General features: G+C 38.1%; 2 protein-coding genes and 1 pseudogene across 2 annotated transcripts; all 3 read right to left on the bottom strand.

Moving 5' to 3' along the window:
- Window positions 1-2,790: 2,790 nt before the first annotated feature.
- LOC109071868 lies at window positions 2,791-3,740 on the bottom strand (annotated as a pseudogene).
- A 9,311-nt stretch (window positions 3,741-13,051) lies between these two features.
- Window positions 13,052-14,145, bottom strand: LOC109071872 (olfactory receptor 6N1-like). The gene has a single exon (XM_019088181.2). The coding sequence runs from the start codon at window positions 14,012-14,014 to the stop codon at window positions 13,052-13,054; it is 963 nt and encodes a 320-aa protein (XP_018943726.1). The 5' UTR covers window positions 14,015-14,145.
- Window positions 14,146-15,856: 1,711 nt separating this feature from the next.
- LOC109071871 (olfactory receptor 10A6-like) lies at window positions 15,857-16,819 on the bottom strand. Its single transcript, XM_019088180.2, has one exon. It carries the CDS (start codon window positions 16,817-16,819, stop codon window positions 15,857-15,859), a length of 963 nt encoding a protein of 320 aa, XP_018943725.2.
- Window positions 16,820-25,402: the final 8,583 nt, after the last annotated feature.

The following is a 25,402-nucleotide window of genomic DNA, read 5'->3' as shown; positions in this document are numbered from 1 at the left end:
TCATAGATTGAAACAAAAGTTGGCATAAATATGAGCTATTTGGTGATTGCTAACTGCGTTTTTTATTTTGAAACATGCCGTGCTCTTGTTTAATTAATTAATTAATAGCTGTTTAAAGTATAATGATTACATTTAATCAATAAGGTTACTGTTTTTCCATCCCCGGATTTAAAATTGAGACTTTGAAGCAACACCTCTGATGGAACACAGTGACTCAACCTAAAACCTTCAGTTGACACACAGATTATATCCACACATTTGTAAATTACTGCACTGTATTACATTACAGAAAGTTGTCTGGTCCAGTTCCTTTCACACAGCAGTGTTGTGTTACTTGTTAAGCTGCACGTTACAGAGCCTGGCCCGTGTCTGACAGCTTATCAGAATTACCATTCCGAGCATGTCTTCCCCCCGACCCCCCCTTCTCCCAAAACAGCTTATAGCCTACTACTGTTTCAGCTATTAAAATAGTTCGGTTTTGTATGTAATAGAAAAGTGATTATATTTTGTTTAATTTTTTTATTAAGTTAATTTAGAAAAACATTTAGAGCATTTTTTGTTCGTTAAATATAAGTTTGCGTGGAGAGTGGAAGCAAAAGCGCACTTTGCAGGACATGGAGGCGCCAGCGCGATGACTTGCATTTTTTTTTTTTCCAGAGGATATGACGTTATTTTTGATCATGAAGGTTAGAGTAATACATCACTCATAACTGTAAAGGGTCTACTTGTATTTGTGTGCACTCACAATAACAACAAAACGTTGTGCTTTTATAAAATAAAGAAAACAAACATGAAGTGCTTTCTGCCGCCTCGTCTTGAACAGGACTGCTTCACAAAATGAACAGAAACTCAGTGAATACATGCCTCACATACTAAATATATACAGTGGTGTGAAAAAGTGTTGGCCCCCTTCCTGATTTCTTATTTTTTGCATGTTTGTCACACTTTAATGTTTAAGATCATCAAACAAAATAAAATATTAGTAGAAGATAACACAAGTGAACACAACATGCAGTTTTTAAATGAAGGTTTTTATTATTATTGGAAAAAAAAAATCCCAAACTACATGACCCTGTGTGAAAAAGTGTTTGCCCCCTAAACCTAATAACTGGTTGGGCCACCCTTAGCAACAACAACTGCAATCAAGCATTTGCGATAACTTGCAATGAGTCTGTTACAGCACTGTGGAGGAATTTTGGTCCACTCATCTATGCAGAATTGTTGTAATTCTGCCACATTGGAGGGTTTTCGAGCATGAACTGCCTTTTTAAGGTCATGCCACAGCATCTCAATAAGATTCAGGTCAGGACTTTGACTAGGCCACTCCAAAGTCTTCATTTTGTTTTTCTTCATCCATTCAGAGATGGACTTGCTTATGTGTTTTGGATCATTGTCCTGCTGCAGAAACCAAGTTTGCTTCAGCTTGAGGTCACAAACAGATGGCCAGACATTCTCCTTCAGGATTTTTTGGTAAACAGCAGAACTCATGGTTCCATTTATCACAGCAAGTCATCCAGGTCCTGAACCAGCAAAACAGCCCCAGACCATCACACTACTCAAACCAATTATGTGATTATAATGTATTTTACCATTTGTGAACTGAATTCTTTACAACAGCCACGTAATTACACAGTGAAATATAGTAAAATATTAATATACATTAATACAATTAAAACTTTCAGTGTTGTGGACTTGGGTTTCCTTTTTTTTACCCCGTTTTAGTTCCTGTTTTAGTCATGTTTTCTGTTCCTGTCCTCAATGTGTTAATTTGTATCCAGCTGTGTTTGAAAAATTATCTAATTTGCCCCTTGCATTTAAACCCTGTGTTTCCCTAAGTCTGGGTCTGCTATTATATGTCATCCCTTAGTTTCAGTGTTTGTATCCGATTGCTTGTTGAATTAAAATCTAGTTGAAGAATTCTCGTGCGTCACCTCGTTCCTCCAATAGTGATTGTGACAGAACAGCCGACCGAACAAGATGACTACAGCTGAAGACAGGCCTTGGTGTCTGCGGCAGGGTGGTCGGGAATTGGAGAGGTATGTAAAGGAGTTTCTAGAGCTTTGCAGCCAGGGCTGCATTCCACTCCACTTTTAGACACGCACTTGCAAACTTCCCTAAGCACTTCCCCTTGGGGGAATCCCCGCTGCCATTTTGAATTGCATTCCACTTCCCGAAGTGGACAAGGGAAGTTTATATGGACAGACCCTTGACCCCTCGATTTTGACAGAGGGAGCGAGTCTTAAACACTTAATGTGTTTAATGTATATATGCATGTCCCATGGTAGAAGAATATATTTACAGAAGCAGTACACTTTATTTTTAGGCATATTCCAAGGCAGGAACAGAAATTGCATTAGCTAAATTAATTTACATTTCATTCCAATTTCCACGTTCACCTTCAGCTTTCTTTTACTATTATTGTACAATATAACACTGGATAATGACTTGACTAATTAAATGTTGAGTAGATGAGAAAATGTGTTAGAAAATTTCATGAATGAAAGATACCTTTGAATTAAATGAAGATCATAACTAAACTATACAACTGAGTGAGTTCTCTGTGTAATATCTACATCTTATATGCAAAAAAAAGAGGCCAATAAAATATACTTATTGAAAAAATTCAGCGAAATTCAGCGAAAATATTCATTATTTCACAGATATGTCATTGATTCTCATTATGTGTAAGAACAGCCAGAATTACAATTATATAAATACATAGACAGGGCAAAGTGTAAACAATGCACTCTAATGTATTAAAGCAATTTCAATAAAATTATTTTTAGAGCATCATATTTGCCTGTTCACTTTTCTATCTCTGAATTTTTTCTTTAATACATCTTTGATTTCTTTTGTTCTGAAGCAGTAAATCACTGGATTGACAACAGGTGGGAGAAGACTGTACCACATGATTAGCATAACCCGAATGCCAGGTGAGATCGCTATTGTCACATCATGCACATAAACAACACATCTGGGCACATAGTACAGACAAATGATAAGTAGTTGAGGAGTGCAAGTTGAGAACGTTTTATAACGGGCCTGAACATCTGAGATTTTGAAAACAGATGTGATGATAGCAATAAAAGAAAATATAATAAAAATCAAAGGGCCCAAAAGAACAAACATGGCACATGAAAATGTAAAAAACTTTTTCTGGCTTACATCTCTACAAGACAGATTAATTATTGAAACGTGGTCACAGTAATTTTGGGTTATTACATTAGAACCACAGTAGGGCTCATCAAAGGTATTATAAACAATGACTGTCAGCCATGAAATACAGATGATCCAAATCACTGCACATGCCAATAAAATAGTCTTATTTGTAATAAGGATACAGTATCTCAGTGGGTTACACACTGCAACAAACCGATCAATGGCCATTAAAAGCATTAGGAAAGAGTTAACAGACCCTAAGTAGTGAACAAAAAACATCTGAAAAAAGCAGCTATAAAATGGTAACTCACTGCTATTGAAAAAGTATTTTGCAATGGCTTTAGGCAGCGTGATGGTCCCAAAAACAAGATCAGACACTGCAAGATTACAGAAGATTAAATAGGTGGGTTTCTGAAGGCTTCTCTCATAAGCAATAAATGAAATGATAAAGAAATTTCCTCCTGCTAGTGTCAAGTAGACAAAGAACAAAAGGGTTCCCACGGCTCCATAATACTGGGATGGAGTCCTGGAAATCCCAGCAGGTAGAATTCAGTAAAGACAGTGACATTTGTGGGACTCATCACTCTAGAACAGCTTTGGAGTTACCTGATACAAATTCACTGAAATACAAGAAGAATTAAAAATAAAAAAACAATGACAATTACACAAGCGTTTGACTGTCAATGCAAAATAAAACAACATATAAAATTTTACATTTGCTGAAACAATTTCTGTTGTCATAAGATTCTTCACAGATTATATTGATAATCTATCATTCACATACATTACCTCCATGGAAACTATTCTGATGGAATTAGCATAATCTATTATGAGTTTGATGGAGAAGATTCACAATCACAAATTGTGCACAAACAAAAAATGCCTTTCTCTTTGTGTGTCCATCTAACAGTGCTATACACAGTCACCATTTATCAAGATTAATAAAGACTAAAGGCACCTCCCACAAATTGACGTGTTTTTTGGAGTTTCTGCTGTCTCATTAATTCATGATTATCTTATGAACAGTTTGGTTTCTTTGACACTAACATGCTTGGGTCCTTGCCATTAGTGTTGTCTTGAAGCTTGAATTTGTAACTTTGATATAATACATTGAAAAATATCAATATTCAGTACCATTTTCAGTAGGCCTACCACAGGTTAAATTGCAATGTGAACATTAGGCCTAAGTTACAGTTTATTTTAATAAGAAAATTACTTGAAATTTCCAAAGTCACAACATTGCACACAGTCAACTTGCAGTCAAAGAGAACAGAATGGCTTTGATTGTTCCAATATGGCAGATGGCTAATGTAACATGTTCCATATAGAAACAGTCATTAATAAGGCATCTACATAAACATATCTATAGGTCAGAACCTCCCGAAACCCTTCATAAATTGCACGCTGTTTATTGATGCTGTGCAAAATGTTAAAACATGTATAAATTAAACTGCTTTAATTTAAACAACTTAATCTTAATAATTCAGTTGCATTGCATCATTTTTGACATGACTTCTGTGATTCTCCATTATCAAAAAGAGCTGTTATCTTTCAGATTTACCTTGAACTATTAAATTTGATTTTTATTTTGCCTTTTTTTTACAATTTCATTCAAAATGGGACAGGAAGCAACATACAGTTTATATTAATGAGACTGGATTTAGGATCTAGAAATGACAGGCTGGCCCTTTCTCCATATTAATGCCACCACACAAAATGCCTCTGTATAGGCCCAGACAATAAAGAAATTGATCATTTACATGGTAATAATAATAATAACATGGGCTGTAACCACCTTGTGGCATCCCACTGTCAGACTGCTCAAAATCTAAATTCCACAAAATCTCCCAATCCCAAACCTGTTGTGTGATTACAATGTCTTTCACCTTTAGTGAACTGAATTCTTTACAACAGCCGCATGATTACACAGTAAAATATTTATATACATTAATACAACAAATATTTTTTCTAATATGAGAAAATACTCCTATTTAAATTTGCTTGCATTCATAAAAGCAGAACTATCAGGACCTTCCAGTGGAGACAGGATTTTGCACAGCTCTTGCCCAATGTCAGTATTTGTGTGGCTTCAGTATATTAACCAAACTGGGATAGCTCAAAATAAAATCATAACGAATAATATTGTCAGGATTATGGACCTGTTTTGTGTGTTTTCTCCCTCATGTGGCCATATTTGGTTGTTCCTGTTCCTGTCCTCGTTATCCCATTATTAGTTAATTCCTCTCACCTGTCTATCCCTTTTTAAAGGGAGGGTACAATGCTGTTTCATGCATTCAGAGTTATTTACACTGTTAAAGAGTTGGATTCTCATGCTAAGCATGGACAAAATTTCAAAAAACAAATTGGACGTATGACTGAGTATTTCTGTGCCAAAAAATCTTACTTCTGGGTTCATACAAGTTTCGGAGAGTTTTTTTCGATCGTGGCTCTTCATGACGTAGATGCGGGTGGAACTTCTTATATGAGCATTTCTCCCGGAAAAACGTGCCCGTGCACGCATTGACCAGAGCGAGATTGTGCCCATCAACGAGCCTCATCCGGTGGCAGCACTACACAGGACTTGCTCGGGAAGAATGTCTCCAAAGTGTGTTTTTTGGTTGTAAGGGAAAGATAACTTTGTTCAGCTTCCTAAAGAACCCAGTGTTATGTAAACAGTGGATACAGTTTGTTTTTCCGGGGCAGCAACGGAGTTTCAGAAGTGTGTTTGTTGACATTTTATAAACAAGGCCCAGTTTGATGCTGGATTTTCACATTGTTTGATACTGAAAGATGGACTGGTCCCAGCTATAAAAGATCCCAGTCATGACTCAGAACTGCAGACGGTAGGTGAAACGGCATCAAATGTCTGTTTTGTTGGCATTTGTCACTTTTTACCCTGTGTGTTAGATTTAATAAATGACAATTTAGTTTATCCTTCGTTCCTTCCGGCAGCGTATCATGACAAATACAAAGTTTGACCTTATAACGTTGTTTGACCTTATAACCTCATACGTTTGTTTACTGTGCTGAGATGTGCTGCGTTTGGTCTCGTACTCTATCGCATACGTTGTCAGTGTCGTGTGCTTGCTTGGACCTTTGTTGTGATAAACAGTAAAGTGTGTTCAGCTGAATTCAATTTCCGTTTTGTCTGACGGGTATACAAAAAAGGTTAGTAAACCGTGGCAGCGGTCGCGGCAGGCCAAGGGATATAAGTATTGTTTTGATTAATCCTTTTTTACTTCTACTTGTTTCACTTCTATTTCAGTTTTTATAACCAATTATTACTATGTGTTTCCAGATCCCTACTATCACTACCACTCGCAAACCACGCATCACACCATGTAGGCAGCGCAATCCTAACAACCTGCACACTCTGCCTATGTCTGCTAATACATTATCTTTTTCTATTGGTCTCTGGAGTTGCCAGTCTGTTGTAAACATAGCCGATTTCATTACTTCTATTATTAGTCATTCAAAGCTTAATCTCATGGCCCTGACAGAGACCTGGATCAAACCAGAGGACACTGCTACACCTGCAGCACTCTCCAATAATTTCTCACTTTCCCACTCACCCGTTTGACTGGAAGAGGTGAAGGTACTGGTCTGCTCATCTCTAATGATGGGAAATTTAATCCTTAACCATCTTTGGGTATCAACAGCTCCTTTGAATCTCATTCAGTTACTCTTACCTACCCTCTTAAAATACATTTTGTAGTTGTCTATCGACCCCCAGCACCACTAGGTAACTTTTTGGATGAATTAGATGTGCTGCTCTCAACCTTTCCTGAGGATGGTACTCCCCTAGTTATGCTTGGAGATTTCAATATCCACCTAGATAAACCTCTGTCTGCTGACTTCCACACTCTGCTTGCCTCTTTTGATCTCAACCGAGTGTCAACTACTGCTACTCACAAATCAAGCAACCAACTGGACCTTATTTACACACGACACTGCTCCACTGATCATATACTGGTTACTCCACTGCACACCTCAGATCACTTCCTCCTCACTCTTAACCTCAACATGGTTCCTGACACATCACTTACCCCTACACGTCATCTTACGACGTAACCTACGCTCACTCTCACCCTCCCGACTATCTGCAATGGTTTCATCTTTGCTTCCTTCCCCTAAACTATTAGCATCTTTTGATGCTAACAGTGCTACTGATACTTTCTGCTCCAGTCTTACATCTTGTTTAGACACTGTTTGCCCCTTGTCTTCCAGGCCAGCCCGTACCACCCCTTCAGCCCCTTGGTTATCTGATGTTCTACGCGAACATCGTTCTAAGCTTAGAGCTGCTGAAAGGGTGTGGCGCAAATCCAAAAATACTACTGACCTCAATGTGTATCAGTCTCTCCTCTCTTCCTTTTCTGCTAATGTCTCCACTGTTAAAAGGACATACTAACATAACAAAATTAACAATTCGTATAACTCTCGCATGCTTTTTAAAAAAATTTCATCGCTCCTTTGTCCTCCTCCTCCCCCTCCTGCTTCATCTCTAATAGCTGACGACTTTGCCACGTTTTTCATTAATAAAATTAAAAACATCAGTGCACAATTTTTCACACCACAATCAGTCAAGCACATCTCACCAGCAAACATACACTCATTCACATCCTTATCTTCACTCTCTGAGGCAGAAGTCTCCAAACTCATCCTTTCTAATCATCCTAATACTTGTCCACTTGATACTATTCCATCTCATCTCCTTCAAGCCATTTCTCCTGCAGTTGTACCTGCACTCACTCACATCATTAACATATCCCTCAACACTGGTGTTTTTCCCTCAACATTTAGACAGGCTTGTATAACTCCACTACTTAAGAAACCCACCCTCAACCCATCTCTTTTAGAAAACTACAGACCAGTTTCCCTTCTTCCATTCATTGCAAAAACACTTGAACGAGCTGTATTCAACCAAGTCTCTACCTTTCTCACACAGAACAACCTCCTTGACAGCATCCAATCTGGCTTCAGAAGTGGACATTCAACTGAGACTGCCTTGCTTTCAGTTGTTGAAGCCCTAAGACTGGCAAGAGCGGAATCCAAATCTTCAATACTTATCTTGCTTGATCTATCTACTGCTTTTTTTCACACGGTTAACCACCAGATCCTCCTGTCAACCCTACTGACAAAGGGCATCTCAGGAACCGCACTCCAGTGGTTTGAGTCTTCCCTATCAGATAGGTCCTTCAAAGTATCTTGGAGAGGTGAGGTGTCCAAGTCGCAACATCTAACTACTGGGGTGTCTCAGGGCTCTGTTCTTGGACCATTTCTCTTCTCTGTCTACATGGCATCACTAGGTTCTGTCATTCAGAAACATGGCTTTTCATACCATTGCTATGCTGATGACACTCAGCTCTACCTCTCATTCCATCCTGATGATCCATCGGTAGCTGCTCGCATCTCAGTTTGTCTAACAGACATTTCTTGCTGGATGAAGAACTGCTTGTGGTTCCAGCAAACTTATCGTTTCATCACAATTTCACCATCAAGTTAGGCACATCAACCATAACTCCTTCAAAAACAGCCAGAAACCTTGGAGTTATAATTGATGATCAGCTAACTTTCTCAGACCACATTGCTAAAACTGTCCGTTCCTGCAGATTTGCTTTATTCAACATTAAGAAGATCAGGCCCTTTCTTTCGGAACATTCTGCACAACTCCTTGTGTCAAGCTCTTGTTCTGTCCAGGCTAGACTATTGCAACGCTCTCTTGGCAGGTCTTTCAGCCAGTTCTGTCAAACCTTTAAAATTAATCCAGAACGCGGCAGCAAGATTAATTTTTAATGAGCCGAAAAGAATACACGTCACACCTCTGTTTAGCAATTTGCACTGGTTACCAATAGCTGCTCGCATAAAATTCAAGGCATTGATGTTTGCATACAAAACCACCACTGGCTCTGCACCCCTTTACCTAAATTCATTACTTCAGACTTATGTGCCCTCTAGAAGCTTGCGTTCTGCAAGTGAACGTTGCTTGATTGTGCTTCTTTGGGATGGCACAAAGTCACTTTTATGGACTTTTAAATTAAATGTTCCCTCCTGGTGGAATGACCTGCCCAACTCAATCCGAGCAGCTGAGTCCTTAGCCATCTTCAAGAATCGGCTTAAAACACATCTCTTCCATCTTTATTTGACCCTCTAACTTTTGCACTCACTATTCTAATTCTATTTAAAAAAAAAAATAAATAAAAAATCTAACTACCTTTCTAATCTTTTTGTGTTCCATCTATTTTGTTTTCATTTATTATACAATTATAAAAAAAGACCTCTAACACTAGCTTGCTCTATTCTTTTTCTATTCTATCTGTTTTCTTTTTATTTATTATATTATTTAAAAGCCCTTACTACGTGTACTGCGTTTAAGCTAACTGAGACTTGTTATAGCACTTATATATCATTGCTCTTTTGTTGTTTTTGATTGCTTTCATTATCCTCATTTGTAAGTCGCTTTGGATAAAAGCATCTGCTAAATGACTAAATGTAAATAACGATTTTGCAACTATAATCAGACAATATGAAGAAGGAACATTCTGAAAAGAATTGACTGAAACATAAGAACCACAGTACTGCATAATATCCATTATCTCAAAACTAACATTTAGGACAAACAATTTACTGGGAAATAAAGTAGAGAGCAATAAAAAAAAGCTACTACAATGTACATGGACTATATTATTATTATCCTTTTTTCTATCAACACATCTTTGATTTCTTTAGATTGTGAATCATTGGGTTGACATAATTAATATGATATGAGTAGCCAGACTGATTAGAACTGTCAAATCCATTTTCAACACTTACTGGAATATGTTTCTTGTTTATAAATATTGCAGGACTGGACTATATGGCCAAAATTTATATCACAATATATTTCTTAATTTCGATACAATATAATTCTGATATTGAAATGAACACAATTAAAAAAGCCTCATTAAAAACTACAAGAACGCCCAGATCTCTGTTCATATAAACTTATAAGTTAATGGTCAACTTTTTTCTTTTTCTTTTTTTTTTTTTGTTTGGTATTTAGCCTTCATACAAACAATACATGTGAAATCACTGTCAAATCATCTCAGACTCACCTAATTAATATTAATATCTTTAACTTCAAACTATAGGCTAATATACACTACCAGTCAAAAGTTTTTGAACAGTAAGATTTTTAAAAAATTATCTTCTGCTCACCAAGCCTGCATTTATTTCATCCAAAATACAGCAAGAACAGTAACATTTTGAATTTTTTTTTTTTTTTTTACTTTTTAACTGTTTTATATTTGGAATTGTTTTAAAATGTAATTTATTACTGTGATTTCAAAGCTATATTTTTGCATCATTACTCCAGACACATGATCCTTAAGAAATCATTCTTATATTCTGATTTGCTGCTCAAAAATAATTTGTTGAAAACAGCTCAGTAGAATTTTTCAGAATTTTTTTTGATGAATAGAAACCTCAGACGAACAGCCTTTATCTGAAATAGAAATTGTAACATAATAAATGTCTTTATCATCACTTTTGATCAATTTAAAGCATCCTTGCTAAATAAAAATGTCGGAAATAACTAACCAAAAAAAAAAAGAAGAAAAAAAAGAAATCATATTGACTCAAAGCTTTTGAATGGAATAGTGTATAATGTTACAAAAGCTTTTTATTTCCGATAAATGCTGATCTTTGGATCGTTCTATTCATAAAGGAATCCTGAAAAAAAAAAATTACTATTTTAAATATTGATAATCAGCAAATCAGCATATTAAAATGATTTCTGGATCATATGACACTGAAGACTGGAGTAATGATGCCGAAAATTCAGCTTTGATCACAGGAATAAACTACATTTTAAAATAAAGCAGTTATTTAAAATATAAGATACCAAGTATTGAGTACATGTACAGTAAATGAACATATTTTCCAGAAGGCCAACAATTCACTAAAAATGTTTTTTTTTTTTTTTTTATTGGTCTTATGAAGTATTCTAATTTGTTGATAGTGAATTGGTGGGTTTTTGTTAAATGTGAGCCAAATCATCACAACTAAAAGAACCAAAGACTTAAACTACTTCAGTCTGTGTGTATTGAATTTATTTAAAACACAGGTTTCACAATTTGAGTTGACATTACTGAAATAAATGAACTTTTCCACGACATTCTAATTTGAGATGCACCTATAAATAAGACACCTGGGTAGAAAATAGAGAGCAATTATGATGAGATGAGGACTGCAGGTGGAGAAAGTCTTCATCCTTCCTTGAGTGCTTGAATTTCGCATAACTGCCATAAAGATGGAGCAAATAAAAAAATATAATAACAGCAAAGAACCTACTAGTACTACAGGGGCATGAATAAGGGCTGGAATACTATACACTGATCTGTCTGTGCATGTCAGTGTTCTAACAGAGACATGATCACAGTAACAGTGTATAATGGTGTTTTCTGCACAGTAAGGGAGAGGATAAGCTCGAATGACTATCAAGGGCCCAGGCTCTGTCTCAAGCTCTCACTCTGCCCATGTAAATCTCACGCCAAATTGGCAGCCCTGCTTGCGATGTGAAACAAAGTATCAGCTTTCAAATTTTGTAAGTTTTAATACTAAATTCAAACAAAAAATACCGTTTTGGCACACTTAATATAAAAAACAGAGATTGAAAAACAGAGTTGCGACAAGCTTTGATCTCGCCGGCGTCGCTGTGCAGTCACGTGGCTCACGGAGCTCTCTAAACAAACCAGCGCACAATACAGTTGAATGGGTTTAAGTTGGATAGACGACAGCTTCATTATACAGTTATTTGCAGCAATTTTTTGGTAAACATTACAACATATTATGCATAGATTATTACGTCGATGACATTTACAGTATCATCTTTATTCTGGTTTTCTTAACCCTCAGGTAGGCCTATTGCTTACTTATAATGTGACCATAGAGCTTAACTATTTTTCAGCTAAATAAGTGTTGTATATTTTATTTTAATAATATTTATTTAATATTTTGAGGAGATCTTTTGGTAATAAATACTATTTGTGCAAATATTATGGTCCATTAATGACTTTTTTCTAATATTTCTTCTTGTATTACAATCAGTGTAGTATTTAAGTAGCATTTAAAAGATAGAGAAAAGGGTTTTAAATTCCTAAGCAAAGAGGTAAATTAGAGTCATTTTGTGGTCAGAAAAAAAATCAATAAAAATAAATTAATTTTCATTTGTAATGCCATGGTTTACTTACTAGGTACCTGTATTGCTCTTTACTAAATATATCTAGAATACTGCAGGTCATACCCGCTTAATTGTTTTTAAGTTCTTCATTTGAATAAATATAGTCCAAGCTGAACTTAAAATTGGCAACCCTGCTATGTAATATACTGTACATACATTTTTTATTTTGTATTACATTATGTATTTTAACAGTGTTATTCAATGAAACCATATTATTATTATTATTATTATTATTATTAATTAACCAATCATTATTGCCTCATTGTTTTTATATAATGCATTTTATGGCATTTTAAAGGTCTGTTTTTATTACCACAAAAATGTTATCTGAATACTTCGTAAATTATTATTTGAAGCGATTTGAAGTATCAAAGCCATGGTTAATTTGTAGTTTAAAGTATTATTTAATAAAGTACGTACTATAAGTACAGAGTTCCTAAAGTTGGATTTGCAAAGAAACAATAAAGGTGAGACTTTGACATGCATACAAAAAATTTATATGTAGTTGTCTGGTGTGCATTCAGAACTTTTTAACCAGTATTCAGAAAAAAATTTGCTTTTCCCCCCCTGCAAATGTTAATTTACAGTGTATAAATATTATATTATGCTAACTATGTTTAGCATAAGACACTTTTTTTCTGCAACATTGTGATCTAACTTATTAAACATAGCAGATCAGAGCAAATGTAAAGACATGGCAATTTTCCTCTTCTGAAATTGACTTCTTAAAATCTTTTTTACTTCATCTGTTCTCAAACAATAAATTAGGGGGTTGATCATGGGCGGCAACAAGCTGTACATCATAACAATAACTAATCTCAAATCAGTGCTGAACTTAATACCAGTGTTACTAGACAAATAAATAAAACACCTGGGTAAGAAAAAGAGAGCAATTATGATGAGATGAGGACTGCAGGTGGAGAAAGTCTTCATCCTTCCTTGAGTGCTTGAAATTCGCATAACTGCCACAAAGATGGAGCCATAAGAGTAAATGATAACAGCAAGAGAGCCCAACAGTACTACAAGAGCACTGATGAGGGCTGGAATACTATACAATGATCTGTCTGTGCATGCCAGTGTTGTGATGGAAACATGATCACAGTAACAGTGTATGATGGTGTTTTCTGCACAATAAGGGAGAGGATAAGCTCGAATGACTATCATTAAAGGACCCACTAAACCCAAAATCCAACAGCCCAGTATCAGATTGAGTACATTTTGGTTTGTCATGAGACTATGATATTGAAGTGGGTAACAAACTGCTGCATAGCGATCTATAGCCATTACAGCCACAACAAAAGAACCAACACCACCTAAATAATGCACAAAGAACATCTGAACAAAACAACCCAAGAATGAAATGGTTCCATCTTGGAACCAGTACCTGCTGATTATCTTTGGTAATATTGTGGTGCTGAATAGTACATCACACACGACTAGATTTATAATGCAATAATAAACAGGTTTCTGAAGGCTCTTAGTCATTACAAACAAAATAAAAAATATAGCATTTCCAGCCAATGTACAAGCATAGACAAAAAACAGAAGTGCTGATACAAAGGCATAATAATTAGGTTGAAGTCCAGGAAAGCCGACTATGACAAAATGCTGTACAAAGCTGATGTTTCCTACTGGCATGATGAATATTGGTCTTTAAAGAAATATTTAAAGTGCCTTTTCATCTTCTGTTTAAAAAAAAAATCAGTATTTAATATTAGTACAATATTTACAACTTCATCAAAAAATACACTAAAAAAAGAATATTTTGATTTTATAATCCCACTTAGAATACTGAAAAATACACTATATAATTATAGCTAGATAGTTTAACAAATAATAATAAAGAAAGAAGAGAAACTACCTGCCACAGTTGTTTCGCATTCTGCTTCTTACGCTGAGATGTGCTGGTGCCAGTTTGTTTATATCTGACATGGAAATTATGAAGATGTCGTTCCTCCAGGAGCAGTGACAGCAGGAACAACTAATTCTGGCATTATTTGCTCACCCTTACGTCATTCCAAACCCATATGCTATAATTTTTAACATGAAAGAATATTCTTGAATAATTTTTACACAGTTTTTAACTCTACAAAGTTTATTGTGGTTACTGTTGCAGAAATGGGGAAAAAACACACACACGCACCATACAAACACACCATAGAGGAATCATAAATGCCCACACAACTATAAAAAAAAATCTGCATATAGGTTCAAAATGACAGTAGTCAACAGTCTAACTACATAGTGTGCTCATGGAATATCAATTGAACACATAACATTAAAAATATGACATTTTTTGAAAGCAGTCAAAAAGGTCATGACCTCTGAGGTGGGACCAGTTGTTGTGTTTAAAAGGAGTTACTTTTCACAGTAGATAAATTTTTTGCTAGATAATTATAGATTAAATAACTAGATTCTAGCACACTTTGGCATTACAGCAGATGTGTCATATAGGATATATAATCTTTCTCATTGTGTCAGAATCGCCACTTGCCATATTTTCTGACAATACTGAGCAGCACAGTACAGTTAGAAGGAACACACATGATTCAGGTTGTTGTAAGAGGTTTTGAACCTTTTTATCAACACAGTTGGCAAGGACCCTTGTTATTTAAAAACATTTTCATTAGATGGCTATGTGTGAGAGTTGCTTGGGGCATGGGGCATCCAATTTTATCCATCAGTATAATGGTGGTAGTGCTTCATCATGTAACGCATGAAAGTATAGAGTCTTTAAAGTAACATTCACTGAAAAAAAAAGAAAAAAATTAAAATATTCTTATGTGCAAATGAAAAACTTTTCCAGTGCACAAGAAAATGCTGGCATTCTCACTCGTTGCGGTTTTCTGGTTTATTTACATAAAGTTTTCTGATGTGCTGCACTAAAGTTTGTCATGTACACATATCATTTCCTAAACTATGACAAAGAATATAATCAACAATTACAACACGTTCAACAACAGAATCCAGTTTTCTCTGCAACATTAACAGAAACTAAAATAATTTGTGTTTTGTATTCTATTTGTGGCAAACATTGGGTGTTCAGACAAAATTAGAACTGCTCAGATAGGTCATCCTGAATCACAACGATATGGCATATCATTCCCATTTTTAATTTTTATTTTTGTATAACATTACATAATGAATTTATATGCATTTATATGATTGATTGAAGTATATTTGAGCAGCAGAGTGGAAAAAGTCCATAAATTATCATAATAAAACTATAATATTGTCTATAATATAATAATAATAGCACTGTAAGTAATGTTACAGCAGAAGGTGCAAAAATTTCCTTAATTTCATGAAGATAAAATCAATTTTCAGGAGCCCTTCAAAAAAGACTTGTATTAGTGTTCTTGGCATTCAGTCTAGCCCATTAACTCTTACTGGAATATGGTGCATGTTTTGTAGAGATATCTAGCGTTGAGGACCTTATTACAACAGCAACAGTTTGGCCACCTCATTAAATAAAGCACATCAGATCAACCGTAAAGGAATACCAATTTGTTTCTTTTGAAATTGTCTACTTAGTAACTTTTTGACCTCTTCTGTTCTCAAACAATAAATAAGGGGGTTGATCATGGGTGGCAACAAGCTATACATCACAATAATTACTAATCGCAAATCAGTGCTGAACTTTATACCAATGTTGCCAGACAAATAATTAAATAACCTGGGTAGGAAAAAGAGAGCAATTATTATGAGTTGAGGACTGCAGGTGGAGAAAGTCTTCATCCTTCCTTGAGTACCTGAAATCTGCATAACTGCTAGAAAGATAGAGCAGTAAGAGAATATAATAACCGCAAAGGGCACCAACAGAATTGTAAAGGCATAGATGAGGGCTGGAATACTATACAGTGATCTGTCTGTGCATGCCAGTGTTGTGATGGAAACATGATCACAGTAACAGTGTATAATTGTGTTTTCTGCACAGTAAGGGAGAGGATAAGCTCGAATGACTATTGCCACGGGGCCTAGCAAACCCAAAAACCAAGAGCCAAAGAACAGAATGAATACATTTTGGTTTGTCATGATGCTATGATATTGAAGCGGGTAACAAATTGCTGCATAGCGGTCTATAGCAATTACTGCCAGAATAACTGAACAGACACTGCCAAAATAATGCACAAAGAACATCTGAACAAAACAACCCAAGAATGAAATGGTTCCATCTTGGAACCAGTACCTGCTGATTATTTTCGGTAATGTTGCGGTGCTGAATAGTACATCACACACAACTAGATTTATAATGAAATAGTAAACAGGTTTCTGAAGGCTCTTAGTCGTTGCAAACAATATAAAAAATAATGCATTTCCCACCAGTGTAAACACATAAACAAAAAATAGAAGTGCTGATACAAGTCCATAGTAATGAGGCTGAAGTCCAGGAAAGCCAACAATCACAAAATCCTTTATAAAGCTGTCGTTTCCCATTGACATGATGAATATCAGTCCCTCAATATGGGTCTTTTTTCTGTATGTAGAAAATATTCCATTTTATATTATAATAATATACTATAACTACAATAATAGCAATAACTGAATAGTTTTTTTTTTAAATAAAAAATAAAGAATAAAGAGAAGCAAACCTGCCACACTTCTTTCACAGGCTACTGTCAAAGCACATTCTGTGCCTTTACAACGAGATGTGCAGGTGATGTGTCTGTTTATATCTGACAAATTATGAAAACAAAACTACGCAAATCTATAGACAACAACACCCCTCAAAAATAAAAAAACACAACCAAATTAAAAAAAAACCCACTGTAAAAACAAAAAAAAAAAAAAAAAAAATAAAACAACACAACCAAATATAGAAACCTGCTGTGAAAACAAAACAAACAGAAACACGCTGCAAATTCTCACAACACAACCAAATACAGAAACACGCTGCAAATTCTCACAACACAATCAAATACAGAAATGCACTGTAAATACAAAATAAACAAAAACAGAAACGGGCTGCAAATATGCACAGACCACATCGGAAATGTTTAAGGGAAGCGCGTTTCTGTGTTTGTGTTGTGAGAATTTGCAGCCCGTTTCTGTATTTGCAGCGCATTTCCTTGTTTGTGTTGTGAGAATTTGCAGTGTGTTTCTGTGTTTGTGTTGTGAGAACTTGCAGCACGTTTCTGTATTTTCAGCGCTTTACCGTGTTTTTTGTTGTGAGAATTTGCAGCGCGTTTGTTGTCAAATAGATGAAGATGTTTTCTTAATTTGCGTGTGTTTTTTCTTTTGCAGCGCGCTGAGCTCTCTTGGCCACCGTACAATGGCCTGAAACGCAAATGACAAAATTACCATGTAGTTCTGTAACCTCTAAATCATTACATTAGGACAAAAAAAGTAAACCAGATGCACAAGTAAAGCTTTTGACTTGTCTTCTTTTAAATAATAATAATAATAAACCTAAATGTAAAGGGATGCAAATGATATTTGAAGTATAGTTTTTAAAAACTGTTCTAATAGTTTTCACTAAAACAGAATAAAATAAAACACTGGCCTTCGAATCTTATTGGCTGAGAGGTATTTCCAGCCATGCAATAGAGTGGGGGATCTATGACATCACTTTGTATGTGGATCGGCTGTTAGCATCACACTGGTTCCCTCGACAAAAAGCCAATGGGATTTTTCCATAGGCTTTTGGATTATCGCAAAAAATAAGCTCTGTGTTCAACCATTGTTCATGAAACTTGCACGTTTTGTCCATCAGGATAATCTTCACAAAATAATATAACTTTTATGAATTTTAAAAACGTGTCTCCATGTACTATTCAATAAAATTTTAGTGCATTTAATCTATTAAGTAACAGCAGACTAAGTGAGATTTTGGATATGGTAAGATTAAACTTAATTTAGTGAATAAAGTACCACATTTCAGCTATCGTTTTGTTAGGATGGGTACACAAAATGTTATTTTATCCTTGCTTCTAGAAAATCCTCAGTCTATGTGTTTTCTAACAGCTGCTTGTGGCCATAAACATTTCATTTTATATTGGCTTTAAGCACTATGCATCTTTAAAGTTTACTTTCACCGCGACTAAGCCAGTAACTGTTTTGTTTACATGGAATAATCGTAATATGAGTTTACCTTACAAACCCAGTCTCCACATCAGTAAGCAATAAAATGAGCATCTTCCATCCGAAGACTTGTGTTGCATTTCGGGGCAAAGAAAAAAAAAACATTGTCGAACAACAATATAAAATGCAGTAAACTATTAATTGCTTATTCTACAATTAATTACACTATAAAATATACTACAATTGGAATATACTGTAAATTGATAAACTGTTTGGCTTGATGACGTTTAATGTCTCGGACAGCATCTGTAGTCCCATTTAGCAACTTTATAAAAAACATCTTTTAAAAAAACTAAAAATTTTAAAAAAACACAAGAGTGGTGTAACTGGTGTGTTTTATGTCGCACAAAAAAAAACGAAAGTATCAAAGAACCTATATCAAACGTGAACCCGTAGACCTTATTTTAGGGGATTTAACCAAACTCCCATTCAAAAAAAACATTGATTCCGGGACAAAGAACTGGAAGTGCTAAAACGCTAACTCGCTTCTGGGTTTTTGCCTACAAAGTGACATCATAGTTCCAGCACTCTATATTCTACCAGTATCACTACGGGAACTGTTTCACTATATTAGTCCGCTTGCAGCATTTCTGATAGTGAGTGTCATGGCAGAGGACCAAACCCAGTAAAACTTTTTAAAAACATTTTTAAGCGAGAATGTAGTTTTTTAAATATGCTGTGGTAACAGATAACTTTAAACATCTGTTAATACAGATAACACCTATTTGTAAATTTACTTTGATGTTTTCGGAACTGTGAGCTCCAGGGCATCAGCAGTTGTTCAGTGCTCTAGAACGGCCCCTAAAAGCCTTAGGGGCCGTTCACACAGAACATGTTTTTTACTGTATATATATATATATATATATATATATATATATATATATATATAATATATATATATAATATATATATATACAATATCTGTGTGTGTGTATATGTGTAAGTAAATCAGTAAATCATTTCCAAAATATATACCCAAAATAGATATCTGATTCCTATGATACAGATTTTGTGGATACAACCGATGAGATATCTTCTCACAGTTGCTGTAGTTCCGTATGCTGCATGACATCCAAAAAATACTATTGTTGTTGTTGTTGGTTTTTTTTCTAATATATGACTGCTGTAATAATTTATGCACATACACTGGATACATTCACTTTTGTTGGATTAAATAAGAGATTTGTTAAAAACGTGTCTCCACATACTATTCAATAAATCAAATAGTTATCTTTTTAAGTAAGGTTTCTTTAACATCTTTTGTCTTTAAACAGTAAATGAGGGGGTTGATCATGGGTGGAAACAGACTATACATCATAATAATGACTAATTGCAAATAAGTGCTGAAATTGATACTAATGACGCTAGACAAATAAAAAAAACATCTACGTAGAACATAGAGAGCAGTTATGATCAATCTTCCTTGTGCACTTGATATAAGCAAAATCAGGTGTATCCTTTGCGTCCTTCAATCATCCTCAAAAATTACAAACAAAAAACAAATCACAAAAATATAACCAAAATATATCGGCACTGAGCTTGTCCAGTTTCTTTTGTAATGCAAGAAGATTTTGGAGATGAAGGCATACAGTATGTATTCTATGGTGGGAGAGAGAGCTCAACGCGCTGCAACTTAAGAAAAACACATGCAATTAGAAAAAGCACCAGCAAATTCCGAAAACATCATCATCAGTCTGACACTGCATGTGCTGAAAATATTCACAACGCACCTAAATATGGAAACTGCAAAAACAGAAACAAGCTGCAAATACTCACAACACAACCAAAACAGAAACATGTTGCAAGTAGCACAGACCACAGTGGGAGAACCCCAACAAAATGAAAATGAACCATTGTTTTATTATGGTAAAAGGACCAGTTTTTTTTTTTTTTTTTTTTTTTTTTTGTATTGTATTTGTATTGATTACTTTGTATAATCAAAGTTGTACAAATACCATGGTTAAAAAGCATTATTTATTCATTTATTTATTTAACACATTTATTTATTTATTTTAACAGGAAAGGCTTGGTTCATCTTTTAAGGGAAGTTGTAAAAGTAGCCAGCTTACAGCTTAATTGTGTATTTTGTCTGCTTATTTAGGCTAACAATAACATTTGCAGCACGTTTCTGTTTCTGTTTGTGTTGTGAGTATTTGCAGCACGTGTGTTGTCAAATCGATGAGGGTTTTTTTCTTAATTTTCCGGTGTTTTTTTTCTATTTGCATGTGGGGTTTTTTTTTTCATTTGCAGCACGTTGACCTCTCTTGGCCACCTGGGTCTTCTGTTGTTTTGTTGTAAATGAATTGCATAAAGCTTATGTAAACCACTGGGAGATCACATATAGCTATATAATATAATATATAATATATAATATAATATATGCATTACTAGAAAATCATTAAATATATAGATTTTTAATATAAAGAATTCCTTAAAGTATAATTTAAATAGTATTTCTGAGCCAAGACCATGGGGCTAAAACATATACGACTAGCATTTAACCCTGAGCAGGACTTTAGCACCGAAGAAGGCCTGGACTAGGATGCATCCTCTCTATGATGCAGCCTTCTGTTTGAGAAGCACTCTTTGTTTCGTGTCCTTCATTCTGCCTGTTTTGAACAATTCATCGGGTGTATCCTTCTCATCCTTCAATCACCCATAACCCTTGTGCTAATTCCGAAAAATTATTATCTGAAAACATTGTTTCAAACTGCTCAAAACACCACAAGCTGGTGATGCTTGGTCAAAACTATGCAAATGCAACAAATATCCAAATACGCATAAAACAGCTTTAACAAACCCATTGCAATATTTATTGAAAGTATAATCTATTAAATGCAATAAATTGAGTATGAAGTTTCTGTATAATGTGTGTTATTTAATTTACAGGGCTTGTTTAGTTTTATGGAGGGCTTGTCACTATTACACTTCTTTTTAAGTATACACATCATTAAAATGTCTACAGATTTCAATCACATGACTCTCTCACTTATATTTTGATTTTTTTTCTGGCTTTGCTGCATGTGTTTTTACATTAGGTTTATATTTAAGACATGCTTAGAGTGAGCTTCAAGTTAAAACTTGAAAACTGGATGAAGGAAACAAATGTGTATACACTTTATGTAGAATATGTGATAACGTAAAGACAATCTGTATTATTAGAGGGATTGGTGTTAAGAAAAGAAAAGCAGGCCACATGACAGTGATTCACAGTGTTAACACTTATTTTAATAATCTCTCCACTGGGATTATTTGGAAGTCTCTAGGCCAATTATACCACAAATTGATTTATCTGTTAATAATTTAGCACATCTCTAGGGCATATGAATTAATAACCTATAATAATTAACTTCTGCTTAGGTGACAGTAAGCAAAGCAAGATTTTTCTTGCATGGTTGCATCAGGTGGTCATTGGTCATGGATTACCTGTCAAAGCAGGCGATTAATGACATTTTGCTTTAAAAGCATTATTACAGGCCTCAGTCTTTGTGTCAGTTTTTTCTCTTCTCTTTGTTGATTATTATTGAGATGTATGTGGTGTCTCTCTGGACCTTTTCTGTTTAATTGCTAGGTGACATTCAATGAAATTAATTGCTGATGAACAGTAAATAACATGCAAACAGTTGCCATAAAAAGTGTCTTTTCCCCAGAGTCCTAATTTGTTACTTGTTGTTCTTGGTCCCCGAAGAGGCAGGCCTCCTTCATGATCACTGAGTGACATTTTGTTTATCAAACATTATTTTGTTTCTACATGTCTCTGTGTCTCTAAGTGGCTCATTATTAGGTGAGGTGTGACAAACAAAGAAGTTACCCTTGAGCAAAAACACTTTCAATCAAAGTGTTTCAATCAGAAACTTTCTAAATTGATCAAAACTAATTTTTTTGTCATTTATAGAAAAGTATGTGTGTTTGATTTTCATTCACTCATGCTAAACAGATAAATCATTATTGTTGTCGCAATATTTGCAACAGAAATTTCATTCTCAGCCTTTCAGACTCTTAGAAAAATGCATTTTAAATTACTTTAAATTAACTTGCTTGTCATTGCTCATTCTAACAAGACGTTGAATTAACACAGAGGATGCATCTACACACCTGGAGTTTGTAAAGAATAATTAATTGTGTGAGCAAAGCACACATGAAAAAGCCCAGATAGTATGTAGTAATCCGCCCGAGCTCGGCTGCCCTGCGGCGCCTCTGGCTCAGACTCGGCATCGGAGAGTGTTATGTGGGCCGAGTGTGGCCCGCAGCTCGGTCAGTCATAGATGGTTACATTAATATAGCAATAATTTGTCACGGTGTCTGGTTTGTGTATCCCTGGGTGTCCACTAGAGGTCTCACTTCCCCTTATTGTCACCCCACTTTAGAACTGCATTTCCCATAGTCCTTTCCCTGTCTGTTTCCATCACTGCTCATTGCACTCAGCTGTCCCTGGTCATTAATCATTGCACTCAGCCAGTTCCTCGTTAGTATTGTAATCACCTGTCTATATATACCTGGTTTGTTTCTGTCTGTGTCACGGAGTCCTTGTTTAATGTCGAGTAGTATTCATGGCCGTCTACTCCTTGCCTTGCCTTGCCTTGCCTTGCCTTGCCTTGCCTTGCCTTGCCTTGCCTTGCCTTGCCTTGCCTTGCCTTGCCTTGCCTTGCCTTGCCTTGCCTTGCCTTGCCTTGCCTTGCCTTGGTGTCATATTTATGTTGTTTGGATTATGTTTGGTTTTGACCACTGTTTACGGGGGACTGTTTACCCTTTTTGGATTATCCCTAAATAAACGACTTACCTGCAATTGGTTCTATCACCGTGTGTCATTGGATCCGTGCCGTGACAGCAGGAGATGACTCCGTCAACACGAGAACCAGCGGTATGTCTGCCCATCTCATCTCATCCCCAGCCACAGAGCGGGAGAGAGGCGGTTTTTGAGGGAACTCGCCTGGTGATTTTTCGGGGGACCAGGGGGAGGTCGCCGAGGAGGGAGTGGCCGAGAGGAGATTCAGCATCGCTCTCAACCATGGCCCCCCTTTGACCCGGGGGCTCCTGGGGGAATGGGTCAGAGCCACCGTCTCACCATGGCAAGCGGAGAGGTGAGTGGAAGCACACGCCCGCCATGGTGGCGTCACTGCCCATGATGGCCGTTAGATCAGCGCCAAGAGGCAGAATGGACGCCAACCCAGCGCAGCGCTGCGGTGCATGGCCGCCCAGCAGCCCAGCGCCCACAGCACCAACTGGTCACCAGCCCAGTACCACAACACAAGATGGCCGCCAGCCTCACACCGCAGCACAAGATGGCCGCCAACCCAGCGCCGCTGCGGTGCATGGCCACCAACCCCGCACCACGAGGCAGGATGGAGGCCAGCCTCACACCTCAGTACCAGATGGCCATCAGCTCAGAGCCTACGCCCAAGATGGCCGCTGACTCATTTTTGGAGTATTTCTCCAGGCTGTCACAGACCCTGGAGGTTCCCAAGACTGTTCACATCAAAGCTGCTGAGCCAGCGCCACAGCACAAGATGGCCGCCAGCCCAGCGCCACAGCACAAGATGGCCGCCAGCCCTGCGCCACAGCACAAGATGGCCGCCAGCCCTGCGCCACAGCACAAGATGGCCGCCAGCCCTGCGCCACAGCACAAGATGGCTGACTCAACGCCTGAGTCTTCCGTCAAGGAGCCACCGACTCGCCATCATAGAGGGCGGAGGAGGAGGAGACAGGCGTCTGCCGTTCCTCAAAGCCCGGAGGACGTTCCCGAGCGGGCCGCTGCCGTCCAGGAGGACGTTCCCGAGCGGGCCGCTGCCGTCCAGGAGGACATTCCCGAGCGGGCCGCTGCCGTCCAGGAGGACGTTCCCGAGCAGGCCGCTGTCGTCCAGGTGGATGTGCCCGAGGTTCCCGAGGCGGGGCTCGAGGTGGTTCTGGAGGCCGAGGCGGTGCCCGATGCCGAGGCTGTGCCCGATGCCGTTCCGGAGGTCGAGGCGGTGCCCGATGCCGTTCCGGAGGTCGAGGCGGTGCCCGATGCCGTTCCGGAGGTCGAGGCGGTGCCCGATGCCGTGCCCGATGCGGAGGCGGTGCCTGATGCGGTGGCCAAGGTGGTTCCCGATGCAATGTCCGATGCCGAGGCGGTGCCCGATGCCGAGGCGGTGCCTGATGCGGTGGTGGCCGAGGTGGTCCCCGATGCAATGTCCAATGCCGAGGCGGTGCCCGATGCCGAGGCGGTGCCCGAGGCGGTGCCTGATGCGGTGGCCGAGGCGGTTCCCGATGCAATGTCCGATGCCGAGGCGGTGCCCGATGCCGAGGCGGTGCCCGATGCGGAGGCGGTGCCTGATGCGGTGGCCGAGGTGGTTCCCGATGCAATGTCCGATGCGGAGGCGGTGCCCGATGCGGAGGCGGTGCCCGATGCGGAGGCGGTGCCTGATGCGGTGGCCGAGGTGGTTCCCGATGCAATGTCCGATGCCGAGGCGGTGCCTGATGCGGTGGCCGAGGCGGTTCCCGATGCAATGTCCGATGCCGAGGCGGTGCCCGATGCCGAGGCGGTGCTGCCCGAGGCGGTGCCCGATGCCGAGGCGGTGCCCGATGCCGAGGCGGTGCCCGAGGCGGTGCCCGATGCCGAGGCGGTGCCCGATGCAATGACCGAGGCGGTGCCCGAGGCGGTGGTCGAGGCAGTTCCCGATGCAATGCCCGAGGCCGAGGCGATGGCCGATGCCGAGACGGTGCCCGATGCCGAGACAGTGCCCGATGCAGAGGTCGTTCCCGAGGCGGTGTTCTTGTCCAAGGCCGTTCCCGAGGCCGTTCCCGAGGCGGTGCCCGATGCCGAGGCCGTTCCCGAGGCGGTGCCCGATGCCGAGGCCGTTCCCGAGGCGGTGTCCTTGTCCGAGGTCGAGCCCGAGGCCGTTCCCGAGGCAGAGCCCGAGGTCGTGCCCGAGGCCGTTCCCGAGGCGGTGTCCTTGTCCAATGCCG

The sequence above is a fragment of the Cyprinus carpio genome, chromosome B15, assembly GCF_018340385.1.
Source record: "Cyprinus carpio isolate SPL01 chromosome B15, ASM1834038v1, whole genome shotgun sequence".
NCBI classification, from domain to species: domain Eukaryota; kingdom Metazoa; phylum Chordata; class Actinopteri; order Cypriniformes; family Cyprinidae; genus Cyprinus; species Cyprinus carpio.
Note: the sequence above shows the minus strand (reverse complement) of the source record. Positions and strands in the feature narration are given on the sequence as shown.